Raw genomic sequence first — 26,000 nt, 5'->3', positions numbered from 1 at the left:
CATCGAAATCAGCATCAGAATCAGCATGGTAACCGTTATCATAACCATCATGGAAAGAATCGAAGTAGTGTATCTCACCATCGTGCTTGCACCACCATCGATCTGGGACTGGCACAGAGTCGCCACTTTGCTCAGCCGTGCTTTCCGCAGTCGTACTTGCCAACTGCAACCCCATCTCTGGGATGATATCGCGCAACAATGGTCTTCGCCTTGTCGCTGTGATAGATCCCCAGCTGACCTCAATTTCTGCTTCTTCTTCTTCTTCTTCTTCTTCTTCTTCTTCTTCTTCTTCTTCTTCTTCTTCTTCTTCTTCTTCTTCTGCTTCTTCTTCTTCTTCTTCTTCTTCTTCTTCTTCTTCTTCTTCTTCTTCTTCTTCTTCTTCTTCTTCTTCTTCTTCTTCTTCTTCTTCTTCTTCTTCTTCTTCTTCTTCTTCTTCTTCTTCTTTTGGCGCATGGATTCGTTCAGAAGGTGGTCGCGGCCGTACTCTAGTATATATGCGGCCCGTATACGTATGCTGGACATTTCGTATCTTGGTGTTCAAGTATGCTCTTTGGCAATATCGGAGAAACTTTCTGAGCCCATAAAGATGTTGCTGGGAGAGACCCATCGCTTGTCCCAGAGAAACAAGCGTGTTGCAATAGTATATTGGATTGGTCGTATTAATCAAGACTCCTGGATGAAGGCACTCTGGATCTTTAAGGTCGAATAACTCTTCGTACAAGGCCGCCACCGTATCGAAGTACACCTCAAGCACCTCTTTTGTGTAGTCAACAGGCACTCGCCATCTTTCAGGTGTAAGCCCTAACAACCCGTAAACTTTGTCGCGAGGATCATGGCAGTCACTCTGATAATGGTATTGGAGATATACTTGCAGGGTACCCCTTCTTGGAAGCTGGTCGCGCACATAGATGGGTGCAGTGGCGGGTGCGTGGAAGCTTAATGGAAATTTTCTTGCTGGACGTACGCAGTCCCAATTTAGTTCAATCCCCCCGCAAACAATGAGGGGTGCGTTCATACTGAGCGCGATCTCCTGAATGATCCATGTCCGTGAAAAATATTGGTGGGCTATTATAGTATCAAGGGCCGACGCGTCGTCATCTTCCTCGTCTCGCCGCCGACGTGCAGCCTCAATCATTTCAGGGTCGCACCCTAACCATATGAGCACCGTCTTCGCCTGCTTGTAGATCTTGTTCATGATACGGACTTGTTCGCTGCGCTCAATCGGGTCCTCCTGGTCGATGCATATCTGATCGATCCAATAGAATACTGGTCTTTCGATGTCGGCCATGCCCCATGACTCAGTAGTATAAGCATGTAGGAAGTCGGAGAGATTTTGGCGTATTTGCACATCCGCTCCGTCGACTGCAACATTGTGAGTTGGCGTCGAGTCACCCCAGGTGTATGAAAGAGCGGTATAGTCCGGACAGGTTTCGAGGCTGTACTTCTGTAGGCTACATTGCGGTTGATCGGTGAGAGGGTCTTTTCTGATTCGAAGTAGCCGGAACTCTGCATCTGGCTTGTCGAGAGGTCGATAAATGTATTTAGACATTCTTACGGTGTGGTAGAAGCTGGTGGTGGTGAAGTCTAAAGAGATGGGGCAACGCGGGGTAGTAGTTTTCCACCAGGCTGCCACTGCCTCGCGATGTTTAGCGCTGACGAGAAGGGCTACGTAGGTGTCAGGCTGGACAATGCCATGCCCTGTCTGTCAGGCAAAACGCCTCAATCTCTGCTTGCAGTGTGGCGCATGCTTTGCTGTGACGGCATGATGAGAGGAAGCCGCTTTCGCCAGGGGTCGTAAGTGCAGCATTGGCTGCATATTATAGTTCCTCCTAAGGCTTTTTAATTTTAGAGAGAACGGCCTCTCATGAGCTTATTTTGCTCTACTCTTGTTTCTCTAATGTAACCCAAAGTATCACTCAAAGTCGTTGCAGTCGGATCACCAAGAGACGAGCGCGAACAAGAAGATGCTTCTAACGTGTGCTTAAATGCTCTTACGCCTGCATTGGGGTAGAGTTGTGGTAAAGAGGAAGGAGCATCCGCAGGTAGCAGCACAGTCAGGAACCACAAACGACCTACCTTTGTCCGATATCTTTAAATGTGTAAATCTCTAATGGGTGTGCATTGCGCAGAGAGTAATCACCTATCTGCATGTGCGCTCAAGCCGCATTTCTTTTCAGCCCCATTCACAGGCTGTCAGGAGGAAGTTTGGAGTCTCTTTTCTCACTCTTAATCTACAGCATCCGCAGCACACTCACAACGCTTTCGAATTGCGCCACCTTCATTTTTCTTGCACACAAACGCTCAATCACTGCTCACCACCCAATGTAACCATCAAACTCTGCCTAAACGCCCCCTGATCCACAGCCCTCCCAATCAAAACCAACTTGGACTCCTGAGCCCCATCTTCAGGCTTGGCGTCAAGCTCATTCGTATCGTAGATAGCCCTCACACCTTGCGTAAGAAGTATCTTGCCGTCCTCGACCGGAACGCGTCCCTTCAGACGGTGAATCTCAAAGGGCTTGTGTGCAGTTTCATTCGGTAGCGTTTCCTCCCATAAGATAGTGCGGAGGAAGAGATCGAATCTGTCGACTTGGTCGCGGGTCAAAGCGGGGAAGGAGATGGTTGAAGTGGTGATTGTGGGGTCGAGGTGACTGTGTCCTTTACTCGCGAATTGTAGATCTGTATCTGTGACTTCGTCGTAGGCATGGAGATCCAGGACCAGTCCTTCGAGTTGTGGGACTTGGCTTTTCGTCGTCGTCTTGATACGAGCGAGGCCGTTGATAGAGCGGATCCGCTCGGTGACTTGCTCAAGTTCTTGCGCGGAAACCAGATCGGTTTTATTGATGATGATGACATCTGCATGGCTGATTTGCAAGTGCGCTGTTGTGAGTAGAGGGCCGTGTTCGTCGTGAGATGCTTTCTTTCTTTCTTCGATATTTTCTTCGTCGCCGAGACCTTCGTCTAGGCTCTTTAGAACGTTCTTTGCGTCGACGAGTGTCACGATGCCGTCGAGGAAGATGCTGCTGCCTAGACCATCGTCGAGCCAGAACATGGGTGCGATGTTTCCTGGGTCAGCTAGGCCGGTTGTTTCAAGCAGGATGTAGTCGAATAGGCCGGATTGCTCCATCAGGTTCTCGATGGCTGCTACACCAATGTCTTTTACGGAACAGCATATGCAGCCGTTTGCGAGTGGGACAAAAGGAGCGGGTTGAGCGGATGTGGAGTTTGCGTCGGAGACGGTGAGCTGCTTTTCGATGTCAATTGCTGAACCGTGTGTTAGAGTGATATTTTGCATTAGTGGAGGGTGAGCGTACAGTCACCGAACTCATTCAGAATGACAGCAATCTTCTTTCCATGTTGCTCAGTCAAAATATAGTTGAGCAAAGTTGTCTTTCCCGCACCAAGATAACCTGTCACTATGGTGATGGGCACTTTGCCCTGGGGTGCCTCCTCTGAGATCGCCACAAGATTGGGTATTTCCTCATCTTGGCCGTCGAGGACTTTGGTGTTAGTCTCCGGCTGAACTAGAGTGGGTACTTCATCGTCTGATACGTTTCCGTCCATCGCCGGCAAGCTCTTACTAGATGTTGATCAGACTGTGGAGGAGGGGTGCCAGAGCGTCAGGATACTGTTCTAGAATAAGTTAGAACAGATGATCTGGATGTAGGTGCATAAGAACATGCAACCCTAAAGTACACGATGCACCCATAACGTCTTACCTAATCGCAGCTACTTCGGGATTTTGGAGGCCAAGAGGGACGGCAATGACGTCGTGGGGTGGCAGAGTCATGTAGAAAAATGGTCCACCGCGACTGACGCGCGATGAAGCTAGCGCCTTCGCGTATTTCCTAGTTGACAAGACCCCTGCCCATGCCCTGCATCCGCAAGCTCCAGGTATCAACAACACACGCCGCCCCGCCTACCTGTCGCCAGACGCCTACTGTGATCGCAATTCACTCACTACCACCTATCATTCCGCAAATATGACGTCGCCCGCTTCGCCGCGCCTTCCCAGCCCGCCGCCCATCCCAGAAGACCAGCTTTCGCCGGTATCCGCGTCGCCAGAGCAGCAGAAGCTCTTCAGCAATCTCGACCATGCTGCCGAACGGAGAATACGACCGGGGACCAAGGCGGAGGACATGGCAGAGGGGCCGCCGCTGGTAGAATTGTCAGAGGTGCGTTGAGGCATACTACAATCAAGATAGCGCCTGGCTGACAAGATGCGCAGATCGACTCGGCTTTCCAACTCACAGAGCACCTCAAAGCCCTCCACCACTCGCTCACGCACCCCGCCGGCTCGAATGGCACTGTGCCAGTAGACAGAAACATGGCATTGAAGATAGCACAATCACCCGCCAATGTGGACAGGACGCTGTGGCTATACGAACTCTGCCGCTTCCTCATACAAAAGGTCAACTCCATCATTACCGCCCTCTTCGCCGACGACCCACCATGCTCGTCCCTGACGTGTCCCGAGATGCGCGCTTCCGAGTGGCAGTACCTTTGCGCAGTACACGATCCGCCAAAGTCATGTTGTGCCATCGACTACTGCTGCCACACGCTCGACTGGGCAGCTAACACCCTCACATCACCTAAGCACTTTCCTTCACGGCTCGCGCTTGGCACCGACTCGTCAACACAACACTCGCAAATGCGCCAATTGACCAACATCTTCAGGCGCGTGTACAGAATCTTTGCGCACGCATGGTACTCGCACCGAGAAGTCTTCTGGAAGGTCGAGGGGCGCACAGGCCTATACATATTCTATAAGACAGTCTGCGATGTATACGGTCTGGTACCAGAGGACAACTACACCATCCCTCCAGAGGCTGAGGGCATTGAGCCATCCACAGAAGTCAAGCCGTCAGCGCCACCTCTGATTATGAAGCGAGAGCCCTCTGATTCGACATCAGAGATTTCAAGTAACACACTGGCAGACGGAATGTCGGATCATTCGCTGTCAACGGCGGGCACAACCAAGCGACATAGGCATTCGCCATCAGTTGGAGCCACGGCCGTCCAAACGGTTGTAGAGGAAAATGAGGAAGAAGAAGAGCGCCCAGTTCTCCAAGCGCGACCAGTCACTCAAATCTTCGAATCGGCACAAGAGGACGAGGAAGAAGAGGAAGCCGATAGTGACGGCGACGTCACGGCTATTGAAGACAACAACGAAGATGATGATGACGAAGATGATGACGAGGACGAGGATGAGGACGAGGCCGAAGCTGCAGAGGAGATCACACAAGCAGATGCCAAGGATCCCACGACTGAAGCAGCCAAGGAAGGCGCGGGCGAGGAGCAGGCAGCGGGTACCTCGACCGAGGAAGAAGAAAAGAAAGATATAGATGCCGCCACAGAGCCAGCAGCTACCGAGAATGCTGAGGCCAGTGCTTCGGACGCCCAAGACGACGAAAAGGAACCATCAAAAGATGACACTGAAGACAAAGATGATAGCAAGCCAGATGCTGAAGGGTTAGAGGAGGCGAAGAAGGTTGATTCTGCTGCAGAGTCGGCTGATGAAGAGAGTGGTACGAAGGCCCAAGATTAGGTTATCACGGGCAAGGCTCAACGGGTAGTATTTCAAAAAGCTTCCGTGGTGTACATTAAGCGTAGGAATAAGACGGGATAATGACTTGGCAGGGCAGATGGGGATGCTATCATTTGCGTCAGCACACATAGATATCACGCACGGCATGACATGGCTTAAGGGAGCCGCATTACTAGATACTAGTATCTGATGATAGTTGGGATCTCAGATGAGTGATAGCGGGGCTTCATCGAAGAGACATGCATTGATGCCCTCGGGCTTTACCTCCAGCCTCAAGAACCAACTAGTACGAAGTGGCTCAGCTAGCGCGTGTGTATAGCCTCCGCGGAGGATCTATCTCAGCTCACGAGACAAGTATAGACTGGGACCAGGGAATTTCCTGCCCAGTTTGGCAATATACTGGCCTTGAAACACGAAGGAAGGGCAAAGCAAAGCAAAACTGCATATTCTCCGTGGCGGAAGAGAGGCGCTCGGTAAAGCGCACCGTAGTGACAAGGATGGGAGAAATTGTCTTATTGAGCTTGGTCCAGCGGTTGGGGGCGAATTTGGCACAGGCCCGGCTTGGTCGTTCCACGTTTCCATGTTGCACTGCGTGAACTGTCTCGTCACACTGTGTTAATGACAGATAGGGCTGATGAGGCTCAACTAGACAACATCCGTCTTGACATTCCTCCGAATAAATCAATGCCTATGTGCAGATTTAATCAAATGCGGATACCGATGCGACGACGCTCGCCGGGCGCCGAGTGCCGCAAGCAGAGGGTGACGTCCGGGCCGCGCATCATTGGCGGGAGTGGACCGTAGATGCGTCTGCGTGTTTTGTCGCGCTGCGCGGCAAGACGATCCTGGGGTAGGGCGTCCAGGCTGCAAGTATCAATTGGTGGCCGACGGGCCGAGTGGGCACTAGCATCTGGGTAAATGCTGGCGAATGAGCAGAGCGGTGCGAGTGGCGCACGTGTGATGAGGTGTGGAAATTAGTTGCGCGTTGGGCGGGTTGGGCTCGGATCGCGGTATAGAGAGGCATAGAGGGGCGTAAATCAGGGTCTGGAGATGGGTGAAGCGATGCAGAGATATCAACAGTCTCAGAAGTGGGCAGGATGGCAGCGGGCCTGGAAGGAGGAGGAGTCTAATGCTTCCACGTGCAGCATCGCATGCTTGATGCAGCCTTGTGCATACGGCGGTGCACAGTCTGCGGTGCATGAACAGGCACGCGCTGCTATCGACCAGTAGCTGGAATGGCGTTTACGAGAAGTCGTGACGGCGCCGACGGAGAAGGACAACTAAATGCTGCGCTCGAGCGGCCCCCACGCCCGAGTTGCCAGTCCCACGCCGGCTCGCTTCTCCACATTCTGGTGGTCCAGCAGGCTGCAGGTGTAGGTGCAGTATTGCAGCATCCAGACGGGCGTCTTGGAGTGCATACAGAAAGTTAATTGCTGACGGCGGAGGCTGGAGTCGTCGGAAGGCTGCGAGCTACCCCTCACTACTTCAGCCAGCTGGTGCTTAGACATTACCCACAGCCACGGGATCTTGAATTCTTATCGCGGCTACTGCGGACGGTCTGCGTGGTCACAGGTCCCCCGTCGTGCTGCGAGCCAGAGCCAGTCCTAGTCGCCGTCCCAAGTCGGCATCGGCCCTCTCCATTCCATTCCCACAAGTCTACCCGCGCCCGTCCTGCTGCCTCCCACGACGAGCTGCCCTTCCCCACGTTCCCCGTCCACGTCCAGGGTTCTCGCCACGACGACACCGCACCCAGAGGCTCTAACATCTATCTGCAGGTCATCGCCCAGGATCGCGGCGATTAAGACTCGCGCAGCCCACGCCGTCGCTTTTGGCCCGCCCCAGCATCTCGCCTGCCGTGTGATTCCCAAAGCAGCATGCACGCCCATGGCCGAGCGCCTCTTGACTAACATCAACACCATCTGGCAACCGCGCACACGAGTCGCTCCGCCACCAGGCTACACAACATCCACCCAGGCCCTACACACGCGCACTGTCCGCCAGCGTCGCGACACACGACATTGCACCTGACGACCCGCTGGCAATGACGGCGCAAATCTTGTCTATGCATGCTGCGCACGCGTCGGATTTGGGCAAGATCCAGACGCAGTTCCGAGACAAGATGGACTCCACGGTTGGCCCTGCAAACGAGCCTCCCACCCCCGCCTCCCCCGACAGCGCCGACACCCGTGGCCGCCGACGCGACCGCGACGAAGACGGATCCGGCGGCGAAGGCGAGGGTGACGGCCATGGCTCCTCGAGAAAGAGACGGCGCAGCAGAAAGGGCCTCGACAAGAAGTTCGAGTGCCCGCACGAGGGCTGTGGGAAGAGCTACTCCCGCGCAGAGCACCTCTACCGCCATCAGCTGAACCGTGAGTCCAGCAGCGCCCGCAGGCCTCACCCAGCTAACATGGACAGACAACCCCAAGCAAATCTACCACTGTGACTTTCCCGATTGCCACCGATCTTTCGTCCGCCAGGACCTCTGCGCGCGCCACAAGGAGAGACACACGGCGCGAGGCTCGCAGCTGCTGCGCAAGGACACGTTCAACATGCACAATCTGAACCCCATTGTGACGGCTGCACTGGGCGGAAAGAATGCACCGCCACAGAAGGCACTGGGCATGCAGTCTCCGCCGTCTGGGGCCTCCAACACAGGCCCGGGCAGCAGAATGTCGCCACCAAACTTCCAGTCTCCAGGCTCGACTGCCACGCTCAGCAGGCAGGACTCGCTGCAGAGGACAGTGAGCGACGATACGTACCGCAGTGGCTCAGAAGCTAAGCCCTACGACATGCAGTCCCAGAGCGCTGGAAACTTTGCACCCCCACCGCGTCCGGCCGCTTTGGGCAACTACAGTGGAGGTCGCAACTCTCTCCACAACTCCCCACATGTGGGTAATGGGAACTTCACCCGGCCCGATCTACGCGCGCAGACGTCCAATCTCAGCTCGTATGGCTCGAGCTCACCCTTCAACTCTGCCGTTACACCATCCCAGTATACTCCCTCCGCGCCCTCGACCGGCTACCAAAACAGCGCAAGTGCGTATCAATCACAAAACAACTTTCCTCCCTTCTCCTCCTTACCTCCACCAGAGTACCCCCAGCCAACCGGCACCCCTGCTCCCCGAGAACAAGAGAACCAGTTCTACAATGGCACTTCTGGACAGACGCCCATGAACGGTGTCGAGTCTACAGGTCAAATAGACAACAGAATGCAGGGTGTCTCTGACGCCATCATGGAGCAGAATCCCGCGTATGCCATACCAATGTTTGGTGGCAATGGATACAGTCGGTCACCCTTCGCCATGGCCGACGACTTTGCCGCCTGGCTCTTCAACGACAATCAGTTCAACCCAGGAGGCGCATCGCCCATGGATTACCCGGGCGGAGGTAACCCCGTAGCTGGTGCGTCATCCCAAATTGGTCTTCAAGCTCCGTATTTTAACTATGACCCCTCAGTCGCCGGCTATCTGAACAACCCAGCACCGCCTGCACATCCAATGGCTGTTCATAGCATACTAGACACCACGCTTCCCGAATCTGCCCTGTCAGAAGAGAAGCGGAAAGATCTTCTTGACCTGATACATCTGCGCTTCAACGAGACAGATCATGCGCCAGTCAAGAAGCAGAAGGAGGAACTCATGGAGGGTGACAAAGACGACAGCCGGCACGTACTCAGTCTGCACATGATGCAAACATACATCAGTTCGTACTGGGTACACTTTCACCCTCAACTGCCGATCCTACACAAGCCGACCTTTAACGCAAGCACATGTCCTGAGCTGCTGTTGCTCGCCATCATGTGTCTCGGAGCGTCTTGTTTGGAGAAGAACTACGGTCAAGAGACTACACAGGCTTGTGCTTCATTAGCCAACTTTTTGGCGTGGCACCTGCGCTGGGAGCTGTTCATGGACGCTGATTTTCGGCCACCCGCTAAGCTGTGGATCTTCCAGGGCTTGCTTCTTCTCGAGTCGTTTGAGAAGATGTACTCTACGCGCCCGCTACACGAACGAGCGCACATCCATCATGCCACGACACTGACGCTTATGAGGCGCGGAAGCTCGCTGATCGGACGGTCGGCAATGGACTCGCCTCCTAGTGTCAAAGACGGAAAGAGCAATGGAATAGGTGGAGCAAACACGCCTGACGAATGGTGGAACCACTGGATCACGAATGAGGCTACTAGGAGAGCAGCATTCGCAGCCTTCGTCATGGACAGCATTCACGCTACCATGTTCGGCCACAGCGCTGTCATGGTCGCTCACGAGATGCGTCTTCCACTGCCTTGTGACGAAGCGCTCTGGTCTGCGACGAGTAGTTCGGAGGTCGGAAGAGTTGAGCAGTCCCTGACATCGAATGGCATCAAACCAATGTCTTTCCTTGACGGTCTTAAGAAGACGCTTAATGGGCAGACGGTACGGACCAATTCGTTTGGACGCACAATCCTCATGGCTGGTTTACTGAGCGTATCATGGCACATGAACCAGCGAGATTTGCAAGTCAGCTCGCTTGGTGTAACGACAGCACTAGGCGGACGCGACAAATGGCGGGGCTCCCTCACCCGGGCCTTTGATTTCTGGAAGCAAGATTTCGACAGTTCATTAAACCGATCTGAGGACCGCCCTAGTTCGAGCTCATACGGATACTCGCAAGGTGTTGACGATGACAACGTGTTCGAGTCCCGAACTGTGCTTCACCACCTGGCTCACATGGCCATGCACGTTGACATTGTGGATTGCCAAATCTACGCCGGCGCACCCCGCCTTCTCGGGCGGTCGATAACCCCGCAAGACTACAACGGCGCGCAACGTCGGATGAAGGAGATGTGGGCCCCCACTGCCCGAGCCCGGGACGCCACATTCTACGCCCTCCGCTTCCTCTCCAACGTAATGGTTGCCGGAGACCACAGCCTGAATCCCAACACGCCGTCCACCGCCGGCTTCTCCTACTCCGCACGCGACGACTACCTCCTTAACCGGCCATGGGTGCTATACTTTGCCACACTAATCGTGTGGTCGTATGGTTTCGCGCTTGATGGTCCGGTCAAGGAACCATACCAACTCCCCACCTATGACGATAAGGTCAGGGACATGGTTCTCTACCTCAACCGTGTTGGCGGTGTGCGATCACCCGAGGATCTTAGCAAAACCTCTAATCGCAACGCTTGTCTCGGTCTGCTCATCATCATGAGGGACATGTTCAAGAAGACAAGGTGGGAGCTGTTGCATGAGGCGAGCAACTTACTGACGAAGTGCATTGAGATGCTTCTTCCTGGTGCGGGTGGTGCGTTGTGAGCAGAGCAGCCCAGCCCAGTCACCCACCCCCTTGTCCTGATGAAAAAAGAGGTGTTTGTCCGACGAGGCGATGCTGTTGTTGTTCTCATTTACGATGTAATGGCTTACTATTTGTTGTTTGTCGATGGGTTTTCCCTGGTCTGTCTTTTCTGATATCACTGCATTCTAGCGAGGAGTGTGCTTGTTGTTTCGATCTTCTTGTTCTTGTTCGATACCTCTTCTGTATATTCACACAAACAAGTGGCTACTTGGATGAAGTGGGTTGGTGTGGATTGGATATGTGGGCGGGATGCTGATCTTCTTTGGCCATATACCCTGGGGATAGGTGTGGAAATGCATCTTTGACTCTTTTCAGAACTTTGACTTAAGGGGAGTGATTTTGATGTGATCGTGAGATGTTTGTTGTGTGACGTTTGGACTAGATTGGACTGGAGAGAAGCTGAGGCGCGCGGGATTATCGCGCACGTGAGACCGTGGTGACGCGCGACGCGAGGATCGCGTCTTCTTGTAAGATGTTGCAGCGATTGTCTGCAAGGTTAGCTACACAGCTAAGAACGTGATTTGAGACCCCCTAATCAAATAAATTCGACGCCGAAGCGAAGGTCCCCCAGGGGCACGATCACTCATGCCGTTGCGCCATTGCGTCATTGATTGTGAAACAATGCTCCCTACCACCGGCGCTGCGTCCAGAACAACGTCCCCACGATGCCTCGACTCAAGGCTGCCACCGTCTCAGACCAGACTGTACGAAAGCGAAAACGGAAATCGCGAGATAACGATGAGGAAACCACTGCAGCGACGTCAGCTGCAGAAGGCGAAGGGGTGAAGGAGGTTCACAGGATCGTTGGACCGGATGGTTCAATGATCGACCCCAACGCGCCCGACCCAGCCACGACCACTACGAGCGTACCCACGAAGACACACGATGGAGGAAAGAAACCGCGGCGAGCGCCGAAGAAGAACAGTGCCGGCAAACCAGCCCTTGCGCGCAACAACTCGTCCACCCTAGTCGAGACGTCGATACCATGGCCAGAGCACTTCACGAAGCTCGCGCAAGTCCACCGCGCCGTAAACCTCGTCTACACATTCCTCTGCACGCGCAAGCACCTCGCGACGACGGTCGAGAACCTCCGAAGCACAGTCGAAGCGAACATCCAACGAGAGCTAGTCATCGAAGACGTAGCGCAAATCACCGCCCTGATACCCAAAGCCATAAACTTCGCCTACGTCGACGAAGCAATGCTACAAATCAACTTAATGGGCTCAGAAGACAATCTACACGGCAGACGAACAACCGACTTTGCGATCCTAGAACCCGAACCGGATAAAGGCGAGCATAAAGAGGTGCTGCTGTTTGAATTCATCGATGGCGATTTGAAGCGCCAGGTTCAACATAAGAAAACGGGAGAGCCGACAAAGGCTACGACGAAGTTACGGAATGAGGATCTCAAGATGCCGGTGTACAGTCAGAAGCAGATGATGAATCTGATTGAGAAGAGGAATGTCAAGTTTACGTCGGCGGTGAATGCGTTTTTGAATCAGTGTGCTGAGGAGGGGGTGGATTCGGTAGAGAAGATTATAGAGGTGTCGAAGGCGTTTGTTCCTGTGGAGACTGCGAGTCGGCACTCTACACCTGGTCCGGATAGATCGCTCATACCTGCTTCCATACCCGCGGAACGGCAGCCGATACCCGATATCCTGAACGAGATCAAGACGATGGAGTGGTATACCGGGCAGATCGTGCCAGATGGCCACCGTGTTTTCGACCCTCAAGAAGCTGTCTTCGGCGACTTGAACTTCGCCATGTCGCAGAATCTCGTCAACGCGCTGTATAATACGAGGAATATCACTCAACTGTACGCTCACCAAGCGGAGGCCATCAACAATCTTTACGACGGGCACAATGTGATTGTGTCTACTTCGACGAGTTCTGGTAAATCGTTGATTTACCAGATACCGGTTTTGCATCAATTGGAACAAGAGCCTAATACGAGGGCTATGTATATCTTCCCGACGAAAGCGCTCGCGCAGGATCAGAGGAAGAGTATGAAAGAGCTGTTAAGATTTATGCCGGGGTTTGAACAGGTGCTGGTTGAGACGTTCGATGGCGACACCCCGATGAGTGATCGTAATTACATTCGCGACGAGGCACGCATCATCTTCACCAACCCGGATATGCTACATATTACCATACTACCGCAAGAAGATGCCTGGCGGACGTACCTTCAAAATCTACGATTTGTGGTAGTAGACGAATTGCACGTTTACAATGGGCTATTTGGAGCACATATGGCGTTTATCATGCGCCGTCTACGCAGGATATGTGCGGCGTTGGGAAACCGGCATGTCAAGTTCATTTCCTGCTCGGCTACAGTCGCGAATCCTGAAGAGCACATGAAGACTATCTTTGGTGTTGACGAAGTCAAGTTGACAGACTTTGACGGATCTCCTTCCGGACGCAAAGAGTTTCTGTGCTGGAATACGCCGTTCAAAGACCCTGGTGATCCTACATCTGGACGCGGTGATTGTATGGCAGAGACGGCAAAACTCTTCTGTCAACTGATGTTGAGAGGAGTGAGGGCTATTGCTTTCTGCCGTGTGCGGAAGCAGTGTGAAGCGCTACTTGCTGCTATCAAGACTGAACTGACCAACCTTGAAAGACCGGAAGTCATTGCTCGTGTTATGTCTTATCGAGGCGGATATACCCCGCAAGACAGACGAGAGATCGAGCGAGAGATGTTCGACGGCAAGCTCTGCGGTATCGTGGCTACTAGTGCTCTGGAGCTTGGTGTCGATATCGGATCTCTGGACGCTGTCGTTACGGTCGGCTTTCCATACACCATCGCCAATCTTCGTCAGCAAAGCGGCCGTGCTGGACGGAGGAATAAAGACTCGCTATCCGTTCTAGTCGGCGATTGCTTTCCTACTGACCAGTACTACATGTCCAACCCTGACGAGATCTTCACAAAACCCAATTGCGCACTCCAAGTCGACCTAGAAAACATGCTCGTCCTGGAAGGTCACGTCCAATGCGCCGCCCACGAGATGCCCATCAACGTCTCAGTAGATACCTCCTACTTCGGCCCTCTCCTCCCCAAAATCGCCCGCGAGCGCATGCGCTGCGACAAAGAAGGTTTCTACCACGTCAACACGCGCTTCCTCCCGCAACCCTCACGCACAGTCGCAATCCGCGACACAGAAGAAGACCACTTCGCCATAATCGACGTAACCCACGGCAAAAACACCGTTCTCGAAGAACTCGAAGCCTCGCGCGCCTTCTTCACCCTCTACGACGGCGGCATCTTCCTGCACCAAGGAAACACATACCTCGTCAAGGAATTCAGCCAAGAGCGCATGCTCGCAAAAGTCGAATACGTAAAAGTAGATTGGACAACCCAACAACGCGATTACACGGACATTGATCCCGTGGAAACAGAAGCGATCCGGCGTATCCCCGGTTCAAGGTCGAAAGCCTTTTACGGGCCTATCAAGATCCAGCAAGTCGTGTATGGTTTCTTCAAGATTGATAAGAAGAGACGGATTCTGGATGCTGTGCAAGTTGATAATCCGCCTATTATACTGTTTAGCAAGGGCATGTGGCTCGACGTGCCCAAATCCGCTCTCGATATCCTTCGATCGCGAAGGTTGAACATCGCAGCGGGTATCCACGCCGCCGAACACGCCGTTCTGTCTCTCATGCCCAACTTCGTGATCAGCATGCCCGGCGACGTCCGCACCGAATGCAAAGTCCCCGAAAAAGAATTTCTCGCCAAAGAATCCACACGCAAACGTCCCGCACGCCTGACTTTCTACGACGCAAAAGGCGGTGCGAGCGGTAGCGGTATCAGCACCAAAGCCTTCGAGTTCATCGACACCCTGCTCGAGCAAGCATGCCAGCGCCTCACTTCCTGCCACTGCCTCGAAGGCTGCAACGAATGCTGCAACGACGACGCGTGTAAACAGCATAACCAAGTCATGTCCAAAGCCGGCGCTATGGTCATCATAATGTGTCTGCTCGGCCGCGAACACAAAATCGACATTGACAGTCTGCCGTGGGGTGAGGAGGATGTGGAGGCGGGTTTCGATACGGTGGTTGAGGCTGTGGGGGTGAGGATGGCGGAGGGGAGGACGAGGGATGGTGGGGTTTTGCCTGGGGAGGGAGATGAGGGGGAGATGGTGGATGGGAAGGGGGAGGATATGGTTAGGGCGAAATTGGTGGATGGGGTTTGGATTAAAGAGGAGGAGGAGGAGGAGGATCATTTTTCGAGGAGTATTCATATGTATAGGGGGGAGAGGACGTTTATTGGGGTGCATAGGAAGTGAAGGATGAGGGAGTTGTACGCGTGGCGTTCGCTTTGAACGAGGGAGTCTACGGGTGTCATACATGCCTTATGTACCTTTGGCAATGATATTCTTTACTGATGTGTACTGACCAAGTCTATGAGAGAGCTAAGAGTACATCAGATTGCATTCAAGATGAGCGTCATTGATCCGTAACGCGCCTAGGAGAATACTACAGCAAGAATGAAAGCTAGAGTAGAGAATCATACCAGCGTAACAGAACAAGTTTCCAAAAGAAAAAGAGGCTCTCTTGCCTAAGTCATCAGTCCACCCGCAAAGCCATATCTCATACAAACCCAATCATACAGCGAAAAAAGCCCCCAACCCATAAACGCCGCGCAATGCAACACACACCCATCCCTCCCAAACCCTCACCACCGCAACCATATCCCCAACTTAATTATACCGCCTACTCTTACTCGCCCACTCCTCCTCCCTCCTCTTCTTCTCCTCTTCCAACTTCTTCAACTCCCTCGCCACACCCCCACTAGCCCTCCACCAAACATCCGTCCCCGTGCGAATCAGCCTCTCAGCCGCACTAACCGGCCCATCAACCGCCGGCCTAACATCAAGATAAAACACGGGTTGTTCGTCTGCCTCTCCCTCGCCCTCCGCTTCTGCCGTTTCCGGCGCACCCTCATAGTAATCAATAACATAACGAATCTCTTTACACCCCTTCTCATTACATCTTTCCACAAACCAATCATGGCGATCAAACGGCGGCGCTGTCCCGAATTTCTCCGGCATAACATATCCAAGCCACTGCATAATCGTTGCTTTGGGCGTCGGTTCCGTAGGTCTCCCTGTAAACCTGAGTAGTTTGGGTGGCTGCACATCCCTATGATCCCACGTCGTGGTATCAAACGGATCCTCATGGGTACCCAGTTTGAAATTCGCCACGTCCTCGCCTTGCTTGCATATCTCATACCCTTCCTTCAAGCCCCTCGAGAACCTTCGTTCCCAGCCCATGATCTCGGCCCACGCGCCCTCGTTGAGGAAATTGTGCACGCCGACCATGCTTTCCACGGCGGTGATGTCGGTGTCGGTGTAGCCTTTGCGCAGCATGGCGTTGTACATTTGCTGGGGGGAGGGGTACTCCCAGAGGGTGCCGTCGCCTTTGGGGATCGTGGAGGTCTCGCGGTTGAGGGGGAGGTTGACGGATTGGGTCGAGGCGCGCTCGTTGGAGAGTTCCGAGAACATGTTGTTGAGGGGGTTGAGGCGCGAGAGGAGGCCTTGCTTTGGGGGTGGCTCAGAGGCGCTGGTGGAGGCATTCTCAGGTGGGACGTAGGGGCAGGCGCCGGCGGGTGTCTTCTTTTCGGCGACGACGGGCGGGACGGCTTTTTTGTGCATCGGGCATTCTGGCTGGGGAGGTTGTTAGTGGTGAGGGTGTGTGTATGGGGAGTGGAAGGAAGTACTGGAGGTTCCATGCTGCTCATGCTGCCTCGAGGCATGGCGTGCGGCGCAACACGTGCAGCAGGTGCGGCGGGTGCGGTGTCTGCCCAAAACCAACCCATGTTGAGTATTCGTATGGAAAGAGTAGTACGGCGGAAAGAAGAGGCAAGCAAGGGTATATAGGGCTGAAGAAGATGTGACGGGTGGCGGAGATTATCGGGAAGAACAATTTCGTGCAGGGTCCTCGTCGTCATCGCTCTAAGCGCGTTAGGCGTACTCCGATTGGCTCAACATGGCAATGTAGTGAACGTCGATTTGGAAGCTATATTTGGATTTCTTTTTGGTTATGTTCTTGATATCGTACGCATACGCGCAAATATTCTACATATCTCGGTCAAGGCGCCTTGAAATGTGCTGGACCATATTTCTATGATCCTGCCGCCTTCGCCGCCAACTGACCAGTGCCCCGCGAGCTGAAGATGGCCATAATACCAAAACTGCCATAGAACAGAACCATGGGGTACGCTACCAGTCCGCGCATGGAAGTCATGCGTCCTACGAGATGTGTTAGTTCCCATCGACAACCCCATCGGAAGGTTCGACTTACCAACAACAGTAAACATGGAACTGGAGCTGTAGGAACACCATGTGATGGCCAAGCTCGTCAGAAGATATCCAAACAGCCCGTCAAGCGGCACGATGATTCCAAACATCGATACCAGAACAAGAGGGAGCAGGCAGTATCCGAGCACCGATGCCGATCGCGGGAACGTTAACGAGGAGCCGAGATGTGAGCCGTGTGGGTGACCGTGGTCTACTGGTGTCGCTTCGACGACAGGCGGGGACATGAGCGAGAGGATCTGGTGGAGGAGGATCGTGCCAACGAACGCCAGGCCTACCTTCGTTAGCTACTGTCTTTCTCCAAGCAGCTATTTGACTTACCGTAGATGTAACCGAAATGAAGCTTTCCAGACAACTACTCCACGTTAGCTTTCATCTCTTTCTTGATATCGTGTCTCATACCAGTAACGACGTCCCAAAGATCAAGAAGAACAGTATTGGCCCTGCCACATCGCTGTCGTCCATGATGTGCTGATCGATCCGACCGAACGGATTCAGCACAGCCAAGGTCTTCATCTGTATGTGCCTGAAGTTCACTCCCAACTCTTCCAGTAGCGGCGGCTCTCCATCGTATCCTTCCGTGCCAAAAGCCGCCAGCCACCCCGTCCGCAGCCCCGACACGCCCATACCCATCTGCCCGCTCACGCCCGGTGCAGCGAACCCAGCGCCATACTGTGTGGGATACGCTTGACTCGCTGGTGCGCCGTAGTTTGCCTGAAACGGTGTGGAATGGCCAGATACCGGCTGGTTCGAAAATGACGACGGGTAGAATTGGAGGTTTTGCGCATTCCCAGCGCCGTATTGCGGGTTTTGTCCGTAGCCGTATTGCGCCATTGTCTGATATGCGAGTGTGTGAGGTTTAGCGACGAAGAGTAGGTATCGGGATGTAGCGATCTGGCGTTGGGTAGGTCGTGCAGCTGGTGCCTGGCGGAGGTGGAGCGGACGTGTCCTGGGGAGATGTGGTACGTGGAGCGAGAGACGACGTCACCGGGGATTTTTGCGCGGAAAGGACAGATTGCGTGAAACGGGGGTGTTGGGTTTGGAAAGGGAGGACTCGCGCGCTGAAGTGGGAAGACGACAATTGTTTGTTTGCAATGTTGGGGCTCAATCTGGCAGCCACATGTCATCGTGTGCATCGGCCCTGGCCAGCCGTCCACAGGCCGATGGGGGCTTGGCAGCGACGCGAGGACCTCAAGCAAAGTTAACGCTGTGACTATTTAACGACCACGTCTAAGCTATAGTTGTACGAAGCTTATGAATATTCACTCGTTGTTTTTTTCATCCTCAACAGGGGATTAGCATAATAGACGGGGGTCCGCTAACTGGAGCGGTTCTCTGGCGAATATAACGCAACGGCTTGAATCCCTCCTGCATCACCCAGTCCAAACCAATAACCGTACCCTCTTCATCGCGTATGAATACCAGAAGAAATTGCTCGTAGCTCGAGTAATCCACCAAGCATCCCAGTAGGATCTGGTTCGCGTCTTCCGAGAAAAAGCTAAACGTGTCGTTGTGATAGTGTTGAAGGTGACGCCGCTGCGTATCATTACCATTCCGCCTCATCTCCAACTGATGGATCTCCCTGTTCGTGTGCACTTGAATGAGTCCACATACATCATCGTCACAGTAACTGCCATGGAAGTCTCTGAGCTCAGGCTGGCCCGTTCTTGGTTTGCGATTCCGATGCCAGTCCTCCCGCATCTTGCCATGAAGGCTCAGACTACTGACAGATGCCTTCTTCGCCCTCATTTCGAAATCAACTTCCGGTTTCATGTCGAAGAGTGATTGGACGAGCATCTGAGCCACGAGATCAGAGCAGTCTCCAGCGCTCTGCGCGTTCGTTAGGACCACTACAGCTGATTTGGTCTCTGGGAAGAGGTAGATCGAGTTCAGGTAGCCAGTCACTTGGCCTCCGTGGTATAATGTTAGTCGCGGCGGCGATTCTCGACCGATGATATCGTCTTTCTGCGGCCCGTTGGTGGACAGCCATCCGAGTTGTGTCGAAGGGATCATGTGTCTTGCCCATCCAAATCCATAAGTGTTCTCGTTGATGGTGTCATCTGTGACGGGGAATTTCTGGGACGTGATTTGACTGATATGCTTGAGCGGGTTCAACAAGATGGCTGGAGTCTTCCCCGCTTTCTCTTGCTCCAAGCGTTCCAACACTGCTCGCGACCAGATGAGCATATCCACGATGTTCGACCATATTGCCATGGCCGCTCCGCAAATAGACCTGTCTGAAACTTGAGGCGCAGGTAAACGCCATGGACCCGTTTTGTTCTGGTGTTCATTGCCCAGGACCATATGCGGCTCAGCCAAATTGCCGCGCTGGATGTCGCTTCGCGAACACGTCGATCGAATCATCCAGAGCGGATCGAAGATTCTCTTCTTGACGAACCCTCCCCAGCCATCCACGGCATCCTCGCCACCTACCGCTTCAATCACTCTACCCGCTAGGGCGTATGGCCAGTTGGAGTAATGAAATTCCTTTCGAAAGGCGTCGTCGTGTACTGGCATGTTGGCAGTAATCTGCAGTAAATGTTGTGGAAACATCAGTGTCTCGCCGAAGGATCCGTACCACGCGATATCGAGCTGAGGAAATCCGCTGGAATGAGACAGAGCGTCTGACAAACTCATACGCTCGCCTATGACAGGATCTTTGTTTTGGGTAAAGGGTATGTATGTGGATAGCGGTTCGGTCCAGCTCAGTTTGCCCTCGTCGACAAGTATACCACAAGACGCGGCGATGAAAGCCTTGGTGAGTGATCCGATCATATAGACAGTGTCATGGTTGACCGGGCGACCTGTTGATGTATCGGCGACTCCTCGACTATACTGCATTATCATCTCGCCCTCGTGAATGACGCCGAGGGAGAGAGAAGGACATCCGGTGATTTCCATCAACTTCCAGATTTTAGGTAGACAAGCCCATAATCTGTTACAACATCAGTACAAGTCCTATCATATTATCGGTGTCGGCAGAGTGACCATACCTATCCTCTGCTGCGAGACGAGGATGAGTTGGCTTTGCGGCGGTAGGATCCATGACTTATCCACGAATCGATAGTGATAGTGATAAAGTGATCCTCGGTTTGCGAACACTGAAGACAGGTAACTTTACTGGATGATGAATCGACCGAACAATAAACGCAGGTGAAGGTGAGGAAGTCGAGGACGACAACCACGGACGTGTTGACGTGCCGCGAATAGGCGACAACACAGACAGGCAGGAGCGTGTCTGCCGAAACGGGCTAGATCGACCACGCCCATTTCCCGCATGATAGGTGAAAGAAGGAACGAGCACACAAATGCGAATTTGATGTTGCAGACGTAGCGTCAACAATTGTGTTCATAGATTTGAGGGGGGTATCTAGTCCTAATGCTAAGAGGGGAGGGAAGTCATAAATCATCAATCATAAACCCAGCAATACTTTTGCTGTTGGTCGAGGAGGTATCCAAGCTCTACTCAAGCGACGAAGGCCAAATTCAATACATTTCCCTGGTCCTCCGCGAGGTATAGTTGCACCAGTCGCACTGTAGACAAGTTAGTGATGTTTACACGCCTCATCGCACCATACTAACCAGAGTATCGGAAGACGCATCGTTATCCTCACGGCAGTACTCGTTGTTGCATTTCCTGCAAGTGCGGATGAAAAGCTCCTTACAGCTGATGCACGTATGACCACAGCCAAAACAGTCACGTCTCACGCCGACAACCTGTATGTTTTCACGTCAGCCTATTTCTTGATCAAAAGGTGAGCACATACCTTGGCGCGCAAGTGCCAGTCTCCAGGTGCAATTATCCAATATAGCCAGGCTCCGGGTTCCGGAATCCAACTACATCGTAACGGCCTCATGGTAGCATCGCTGCTCGCGCGCCAAGGTAGGTCCTTCATCCCCACATCCCGTCGCTACCGGCTCCGGCCATCATTTCCTCACGGAGGCAGTGTTCCACGCAGAGGCCCATATGTACCTTGATGGTTTGCTTGGGGAGCAGTTGACTGGTCCCGTCGGGTTTGAAGCTCTCGGTGAGCTCGGTCTGCTGTAGTTCCGTTCGTTGGGCGGTGACCGATCCAATGTAGCAGTTCTCATCCCACCACTTGTGACATCTCTCGCACCAGCGTCCTTTCAAGCAGTCCTCGCATCGCACTATGAGAGGGGAAGGGGCGGACCCGTCGAGAGTGTGCGGTATTTGGGCGGCGCGAACGGAGGACCCATGAAGTGGTACCGGACTGAGTAACGGATGATGGGACGGACTGGAGTCGCCAAATACTGCCGGGCCTTCTGGAGAGGAGTGGCATGTTTCGCAGCCGGACGGACCTAGCGCTACAGTGGCTACTGTAGGCCGCAGGAAAGAGGACGGGTGGGGTGCTCCATCTGCAGTCGCGTCTCTGACGTACGCCTTGCTTGGGTCGTGGCGTGGTCCTCTGCACAGAACGGCATCGAAGGCGATAATGCCTTCGCACGCCTGGAGTATCTCTGCCCATTCCGGCGACGGCCGCTTCGGTATGATCTTACCAGAAGACTGGTACCACTTGTCCTCGGTCCGCGCCAGTACAGCTTCCAAGGCCTGCTGCGACTTCTCGTTCCATTGCGCCCCTATCTGCGCCCCTTGTGAAGTCGTCACGCCCTTGGGAATATGTGGGGAAGGCTTCTTCGTGACGGGCGACGCAGGGCGCGGTATTCGATCGCGGGTGCCAAAGATGTAGATGCCTTTGACTCGAGGGGTGCCCGCAGGCCTGGACGGTCGGACCGCATATCGCAGGTATTGCTGAAGCTTCCTCTCGTTCAAGTGTTTGGCTTCGCGAATCGAGAGTATGCGGACGTTGAATCGCTCCTCAGTAAGCAGTTCCTTGACCAGTTCGGCTGTGACGCTGAGCCCGTCTAGTACGAGTGTGTGGACATTGCGCAAGACGTGCAGCTTCTCAAGTCTGTTGAAGATGTGACGTAGCGGACCGCTGTAGAAGTCGTCTTCGGTGAGGGCTTCGTCCATTCGCTCAGCGCGGAAACTGGTACCGCCGATATCAAGAGGTCCATCGAAGGGTACAATAGTAGACTTCACCGGAGAGAGATCCAAGTAGCGAAAGGCCTCTGGCGACTGGAAGATAACATGGTGTAGGGATTTGCAGGTTCGCGACAGGTTACGGAGAGCAGATATTGGCAGGTACGGGGCAGTTTGGCGCAGGATCAAGGTGTTGGAAAGCAGGTCCGCCAGGGATGTAGGAAGGTCGTCACTGAAGGTAGAAGGGCCCATGGTGAGGGCTCGGGGAATGCAACCAGAGAAGTTTGGCCAGAGGTTAGATGGGTACTCACCGAATCTTTATTACACAGCGCGAGGGCAGGGCGGAGTAGCACGTGCCACTGATCTGACACTGCAGGTGTGTGTTGGATGAGCAAAAGGAAAGACTAATCGAGGTTGAGACGCTGCAGGAGATGGGGTTGTGGGTGCGTGGGATACCGCCGATGCTTCGTTCCCTGCGGCGATCGCAAGCGCAAGACCCTGCCAAGAGGCGTGGTAGCAGGACACGCAAAGCTTCCTGCATAGGACCTGCACGATCAGGCCGCGATGAAGCATAGATTGGAACACGTCTTGCAGCCAAGCCCGCGCTGCAAGTCTTGGTGGTCGAGTGGAAACAGGCTAAAACAGTCGCTGCGAGATGTCAGGTAGGCGACGCGACGCGCAAAGCCGCCGGGGGATGTTCGCCCCACGTTGGCCGCTTAGAACATGAATCGACATATCGAAACTCACCGGAGCATTGGCATGGACGACACAGATATGGTTTAGGTGCCCGGAGAGATTCTCGCATCTTTCTTGAGACGCGTACTTCTGTTGATCAATTATGATGAATTATTCAAACACGTCTACACATATATGGGCTGTATGTTGCGAGATACTCATGCATGCTCGTGGCTCTTTCGGTGTGTCCAAGAAGCTTAGTCACCGTGTCGCAGTTGTATCGGGAAACCATCGCTTGCACTGTGAAAGATGGTAGACCAAATATAGAATATACATGACGACTACGAGTAGTGAAACTATATTTCTGCTGTATACTTTCAACGGTGGCGGTATCTTTACGCGTTACCACGCGAGGGTTATCGATAAGCCAAGCGGGCCGAGGCGAGGGCAGCGCAATGACGCCAGTCATTCACCGAAGCTTCGAGTCGCGAGGCGCATATGTCAGCCATCTCACGCCTCTGAACTACGACGTACCATCATTCATGTGTTCCCACCACAGTCATTACCTTCACCTTTTAGTACCTGACGCAAAACAACCATGGATCCTGAAGCAGAGCCAGCAGAGCTGAAGTGGTCCGCGCAATACGAACTCGCACATGCGACGCGAAGCACGCTACCCGGCGACAAACTACTCCTTCCCCCATCCGCGTTAGAGCAGCTCCTTGCCGCAGCACCTGTCGTTCACGTCGATGCGAATCGACCGCACATCACCGCTTTCGATCCTTTCAACCCATACACCTTCAACGCCGAGCGCCACGCCCGAGCACAAACGCAGGACCGCTTCCAGCAACTACCCCACCCGCTTACCTTTCGCTTGGTCAACCCGGATAATGGCAGAGTTGTACATGCAGGAATACGCGAGTTCTCTGCAGAAGAGGGCGAGGTTGTGCTGAGCAGCTTTCTGAAAGAGGCGCTGGGAATCAAGGAACAATCGGCAGAGCCTTCCAGGAATGCCAGCCCGAATGGCAAGGACGACGATGACGTGGCCATGTCAAACGGTGCAATTCCTCTGGGGACAGAAGGTGCTGCATCTACCAAGATCACAGTGCATGCTAAGCAATTACCCAAGGGCACCTTCGTAAAGCTACGGCCTCTCGAAGCTGGCTATGACCCGGAGGATTGGAAGTCGCTGCTTGAAGAATATCTCCGGTCCAACTTCACAACTTTGACAAACGGCGAGGTCCTGGCTATAAACGGTGGTCGGGGAGTTGATGGCAAGCGCGAGGAGTTTCGCTTCCTTGTAGACGGCTTCAAGCCCGAAGGAGATGGCATTTGCGTGGTAGACACAGACTTAGAGGTGGATATCGAGGCATTGAACGAAGAACAAGCACGCGAGACTATGAAGAGGATAGCTGCCAAGATGCATCGCGCTCCTGGAACATCACAAGGCAGTTCCACCGGCGGTGAGGTCGACATATTCAACGCGCAGCCTGGACAAGTGCTTGACGGCGAATACGTCGACTACGAACTGACATCCTGGGACAGATCTCAGGGGCTGGAAATCCTTCTAGACGAAGTAGAGGATGGTGATGAGATCGACTTATATGTCAGTCCGTACTCTTCACGACAAAGAGTTCGCCCACGAGAAGAGGAGCATGTTTTTGCAAATATAAGAAGCCAATATCCCAAGCGCATACGATTACAGCCTACAAACATCGAACTAGAGGACGCAGAAGCTGTATGGATCTCAGTTCATGCATATCCGTCTGAATCACCCTCAAGCACGCCCAAACCCTTCCGTCTGAAGGTGTCGATTTTCGATCCCAAGACAGAAGGAATGGATGGGCTGGACGAGGCTCTTGATAATGCAAAAGCGGTGGGACCGGACGAAGTGATCTGCAAGAACTGCCAACAAGTAGTGCCTAAAGGCTCACTATTCTTGCACGAGAACTTCTGTCTAAGGAACAATATTCTTTGCCCCCAAGGCTGTGGTCAAGTCTTCCAGAAGCGATCGCCGGCCTTCCAGAACCATTGGCATTGTCCACACGATACTTTCAGCGGGAACACCACATTAAGTCACCAGAAGCATGACGCTCTCTACCACACACCACAAATGTGCTCAACATGCGACATGGAATTCCCATCAATGCCCATGCTCTCCCATCACAAAACGACCGTATGTCCCGGCAAGCTAATCCTGTGCCGCTTCTGCCACCTCCAAGTCCCGCAAGAAGGCGACCCCAACGACCAATCCCCCGAACTCCTCCTCTCAGGCCTCACCCCCCACGAGCTAGCAGACGGCGGCCGAACAACCGAATGCCACCTCTGCAACAAAATCGTCCGCTTCCGCGACATGGACACACATCTTCGGCATCACGATCTCGAGCGCCTATCCCGCCCCCCACCATGCTTATGCCGCAACGTAAACTGCGGCCGTACCCAAGACGGCGCAAACAAAGCCGGCGACACCCGAGCCGGGACGCGCAAAGGCCAAGGCCCCGGCAACGAAATCGGCCTCTGCAGCGTCTGTTTCGGTCCTTTGTACGTCTCGCTGCATGACCCAGAAGGCAAAGCACTGCGTCGCCGTATCGAGCGTCGTTACCTCTCCCAGCTCCTGACCGGCTGCGGGAAAGCGTGGTGTAAGAACGAGTACTGCCGCACTGGTCGCAAGAACCTAGGCCAGGAAGATAAATCCATTCCGACTAAAGATGCTATTCCGCTTGTTAAGTCTTTCCTGCAGGGTATGGATGGGAGGGGGTATGAGACCCCGTTGCACTTTTGCGTGGACGAGAGGACGCAGAAGTGCAGGACGTTGGCTGAGATGGTGGCTGCTGAGAAGGGGATTGAGGGGAAGGGGGGTTATGGGTTGGAGTGGTGTGTTGCGGCTATGGAGGCTGAAGGTGGGGATTTGGATAGGGCGAGGAGTTGGCTTAAGGGGTGGGCGCCGCAGAGGACGGAGGCTGGGGTGTGAGATGGTAGGGGTTCAAGTGTTTTGATGAGGTGTTTGTAGATGGGTGGGTGTGTAGAAGCATGATGGATGGTGGTTGGAGCATATAGACTAGATTAGAGAGATACCCAGTAACGATGTCAACGAGATCGCATAGGCCTAGAGCACGGCAAGGTGGATTTG

General features: G+C 53.7%; 9 protein-coding genes across 9 annotated transcripts; 4 read left to right on the top strand and 5 right to left on the bottom strand.

Moving 5' to 3' along the window:
- Window positions 1–131: 131 nt before the first annotated feature.
- Window positions 132–522, bottom strand: J4E85_008386 (uncharacterized protein; the record flags this gene model as incomplete). The annotated part of the gene is made up of 2 exons (XM_051472612.1): window positions 132–216; window positions 239–522. 2 exons carry the CDS (start codon window positions 520–522, stop codon window positions 132–134), a joined length of 369 nt encoding a protein of 122 aa, XP_051323433.1.
- Window positions 523–801: 279 nt separating this feature from the next.
- On the bottom strand, window positions 802–1,549 carry J4E85_008385 (uncharacterized protein; the record flags this gene model as incomplete). Its single annotated transcript, XM_051472611.1, has 2 exons — window positions 802–844; window positions 1,089–1,549. 2 exons carry the CDS (start codon window positions 1,547–1,549, stop codon window positions 802–804), a joined length of 504 nt encoding a protein of 167 aa, XP_051323432.1.
- A 756-nt stretch (window positions 1,550–2,305) lies between these two features.
- On the bottom strand, window positions 2,306–3,564 carry J4E85_008384 (uncharacterized protein; the record flags this gene model as incomplete). The annotated part of the gene is made up of 2 exons (XM_051472610.1): window positions 2,306–3,264; window positions 3,315–3,564. The coding sequence occupies 2 exons, from the start codon at window positions 3,562–3,564 to the stop codon at window positions 2,306–2,308; spliced, it is 1,209 nt and encodes a 402-aa protein (XP_051323431.1).
- Window positions 3,565–3,983: 419 nt separating this feature from the next.
- On the top strand, window positions 3,984–5,548 carry J4E85_008383 (uncharacterized protein; the record flags this gene model as incomplete). The annotated part of the gene is made up of 2 exons (XM_051472609.1): window positions 3,984–4,175; window positions 4,229–5,548. The coding sequence occupies 2 exons, from the start codon at window positions 3,984–3,986 to the stop codon at window positions 5,546–5,548; spliced, it is 1,512 nt and encodes a 503-aa protein (XP_051323430.1).
- A 2,041-nt stretch (window positions 5,549–7,589) lies between these two features.
- J4E85_008382 (uncharacterized protein) lies at window positions 7,590–10,839 on the top strand (the record flags this gene model as incomplete). Its single annotated transcript, XM_051472608.1, has 2 exons — window positions 7,590–7,917; window positions 7,964–10,839. The coding sequence occupies 2 exons, from the start codon at window positions 7,590–7,592 to the stop codon at window positions 10,837–10,839; spliced, it is 3,204 nt and encodes a 1,067-aa protein (XP_051323429.1).
- A 705-nt stretch (window positions 10,840–11,544) lies between these two features.
- Window positions 11,545–15,162, top strand: J4E85_008381 (uncharacterized protein; the record flags this gene model as incomplete). The annotated part of the gene is made up of 1 exon (XM_051472607.1): window positions 11,545–15,162. One exon carries the CDS (start codon window positions 11,545–11,547, stop codon window positions 15,160–15,162), a length of 3,618 nt encoding a protein of 1,205 aa, XP_051323428.1.
- A 414-nt stretch (window positions 15,163–15,576) lies between these two features.
- On the bottom strand, window positions 15,577–16,631 carry J4E85_008380 (uncharacterized protein; the record flags this gene model as incomplete). The annotated part of the gene is made up of 2 exons (XM_051472606.1): window positions 15,577–16,542; window positions 16,596–16,631. The coding sequence occupies 2 exons, from the start codon at window positions 16,629–16,631 to the stop codon at window positions 15,577–15,579; spliced, it is 1,002 nt and encodes a 333-aa protein (XP_051323427.1).
- Window positions 16,632–16,999: 368 nt separating this feature from the next.
- J4E85_008379 (uncharacterized protein) lies at window positions 17,000–22,447 on the bottom strand (the record flags this gene model as incomplete). The annotated part of the gene is made up of 6 exons (XM_051472605.1): window positions 17,000–17,127; window positions 17,180–17,467; window positions 17,515–17,548; window positions 17,596–18,030; window positions 18,808–20,128; window positions 21,096–22,447. The coding sequence occupies 6 exons, from the start codon at window positions 22,445–22,447 to the stop codon at window positions 17,000–17,002; spliced, it is 3,558 nt and encodes a 1,185-aa protein (XP_051323426.1).
- Window positions 22,448–23,468: 1,021 nt separating this feature from the next.
- On the top strand, window positions 23,469–25,841 carry J4E85_008378 (uncharacterized protein; the record flags this gene model as incomplete). The annotated part of the gene is made up of 1 exon (XM_051472604.1): window positions 23,469–25,841. One exon carries the CDS (start codon window positions 23,469–23,471, stop codon window positions 25,839–25,841), a length of 2,373 nt encoding a protein of 790 aa, XP_051323425.1.
- Between the last annotated feature and the right edge of the window lie 159 nt (window positions 25,842–26,000).

The sequence above is a fragment of the Alternaria conjuncta genome (genome assembly GCF_024043145.1).
Source record: "Alternaria conjuncta strain BMP 0040 chromosome Unknown scaffold_13, whole genome shotgun sequence".
NCBI lineage: Eukaryota > Fungi > Ascomycota > Dothideomycetes > Pleosporales > Pleosporaceae > Alternaria > Alternaria conjuncta.
The sequence above is the reverse complement of the archived record's forward strand: the minus strand, read 5'-3'. Positions and strand labels throughout refer to the sequence as shown.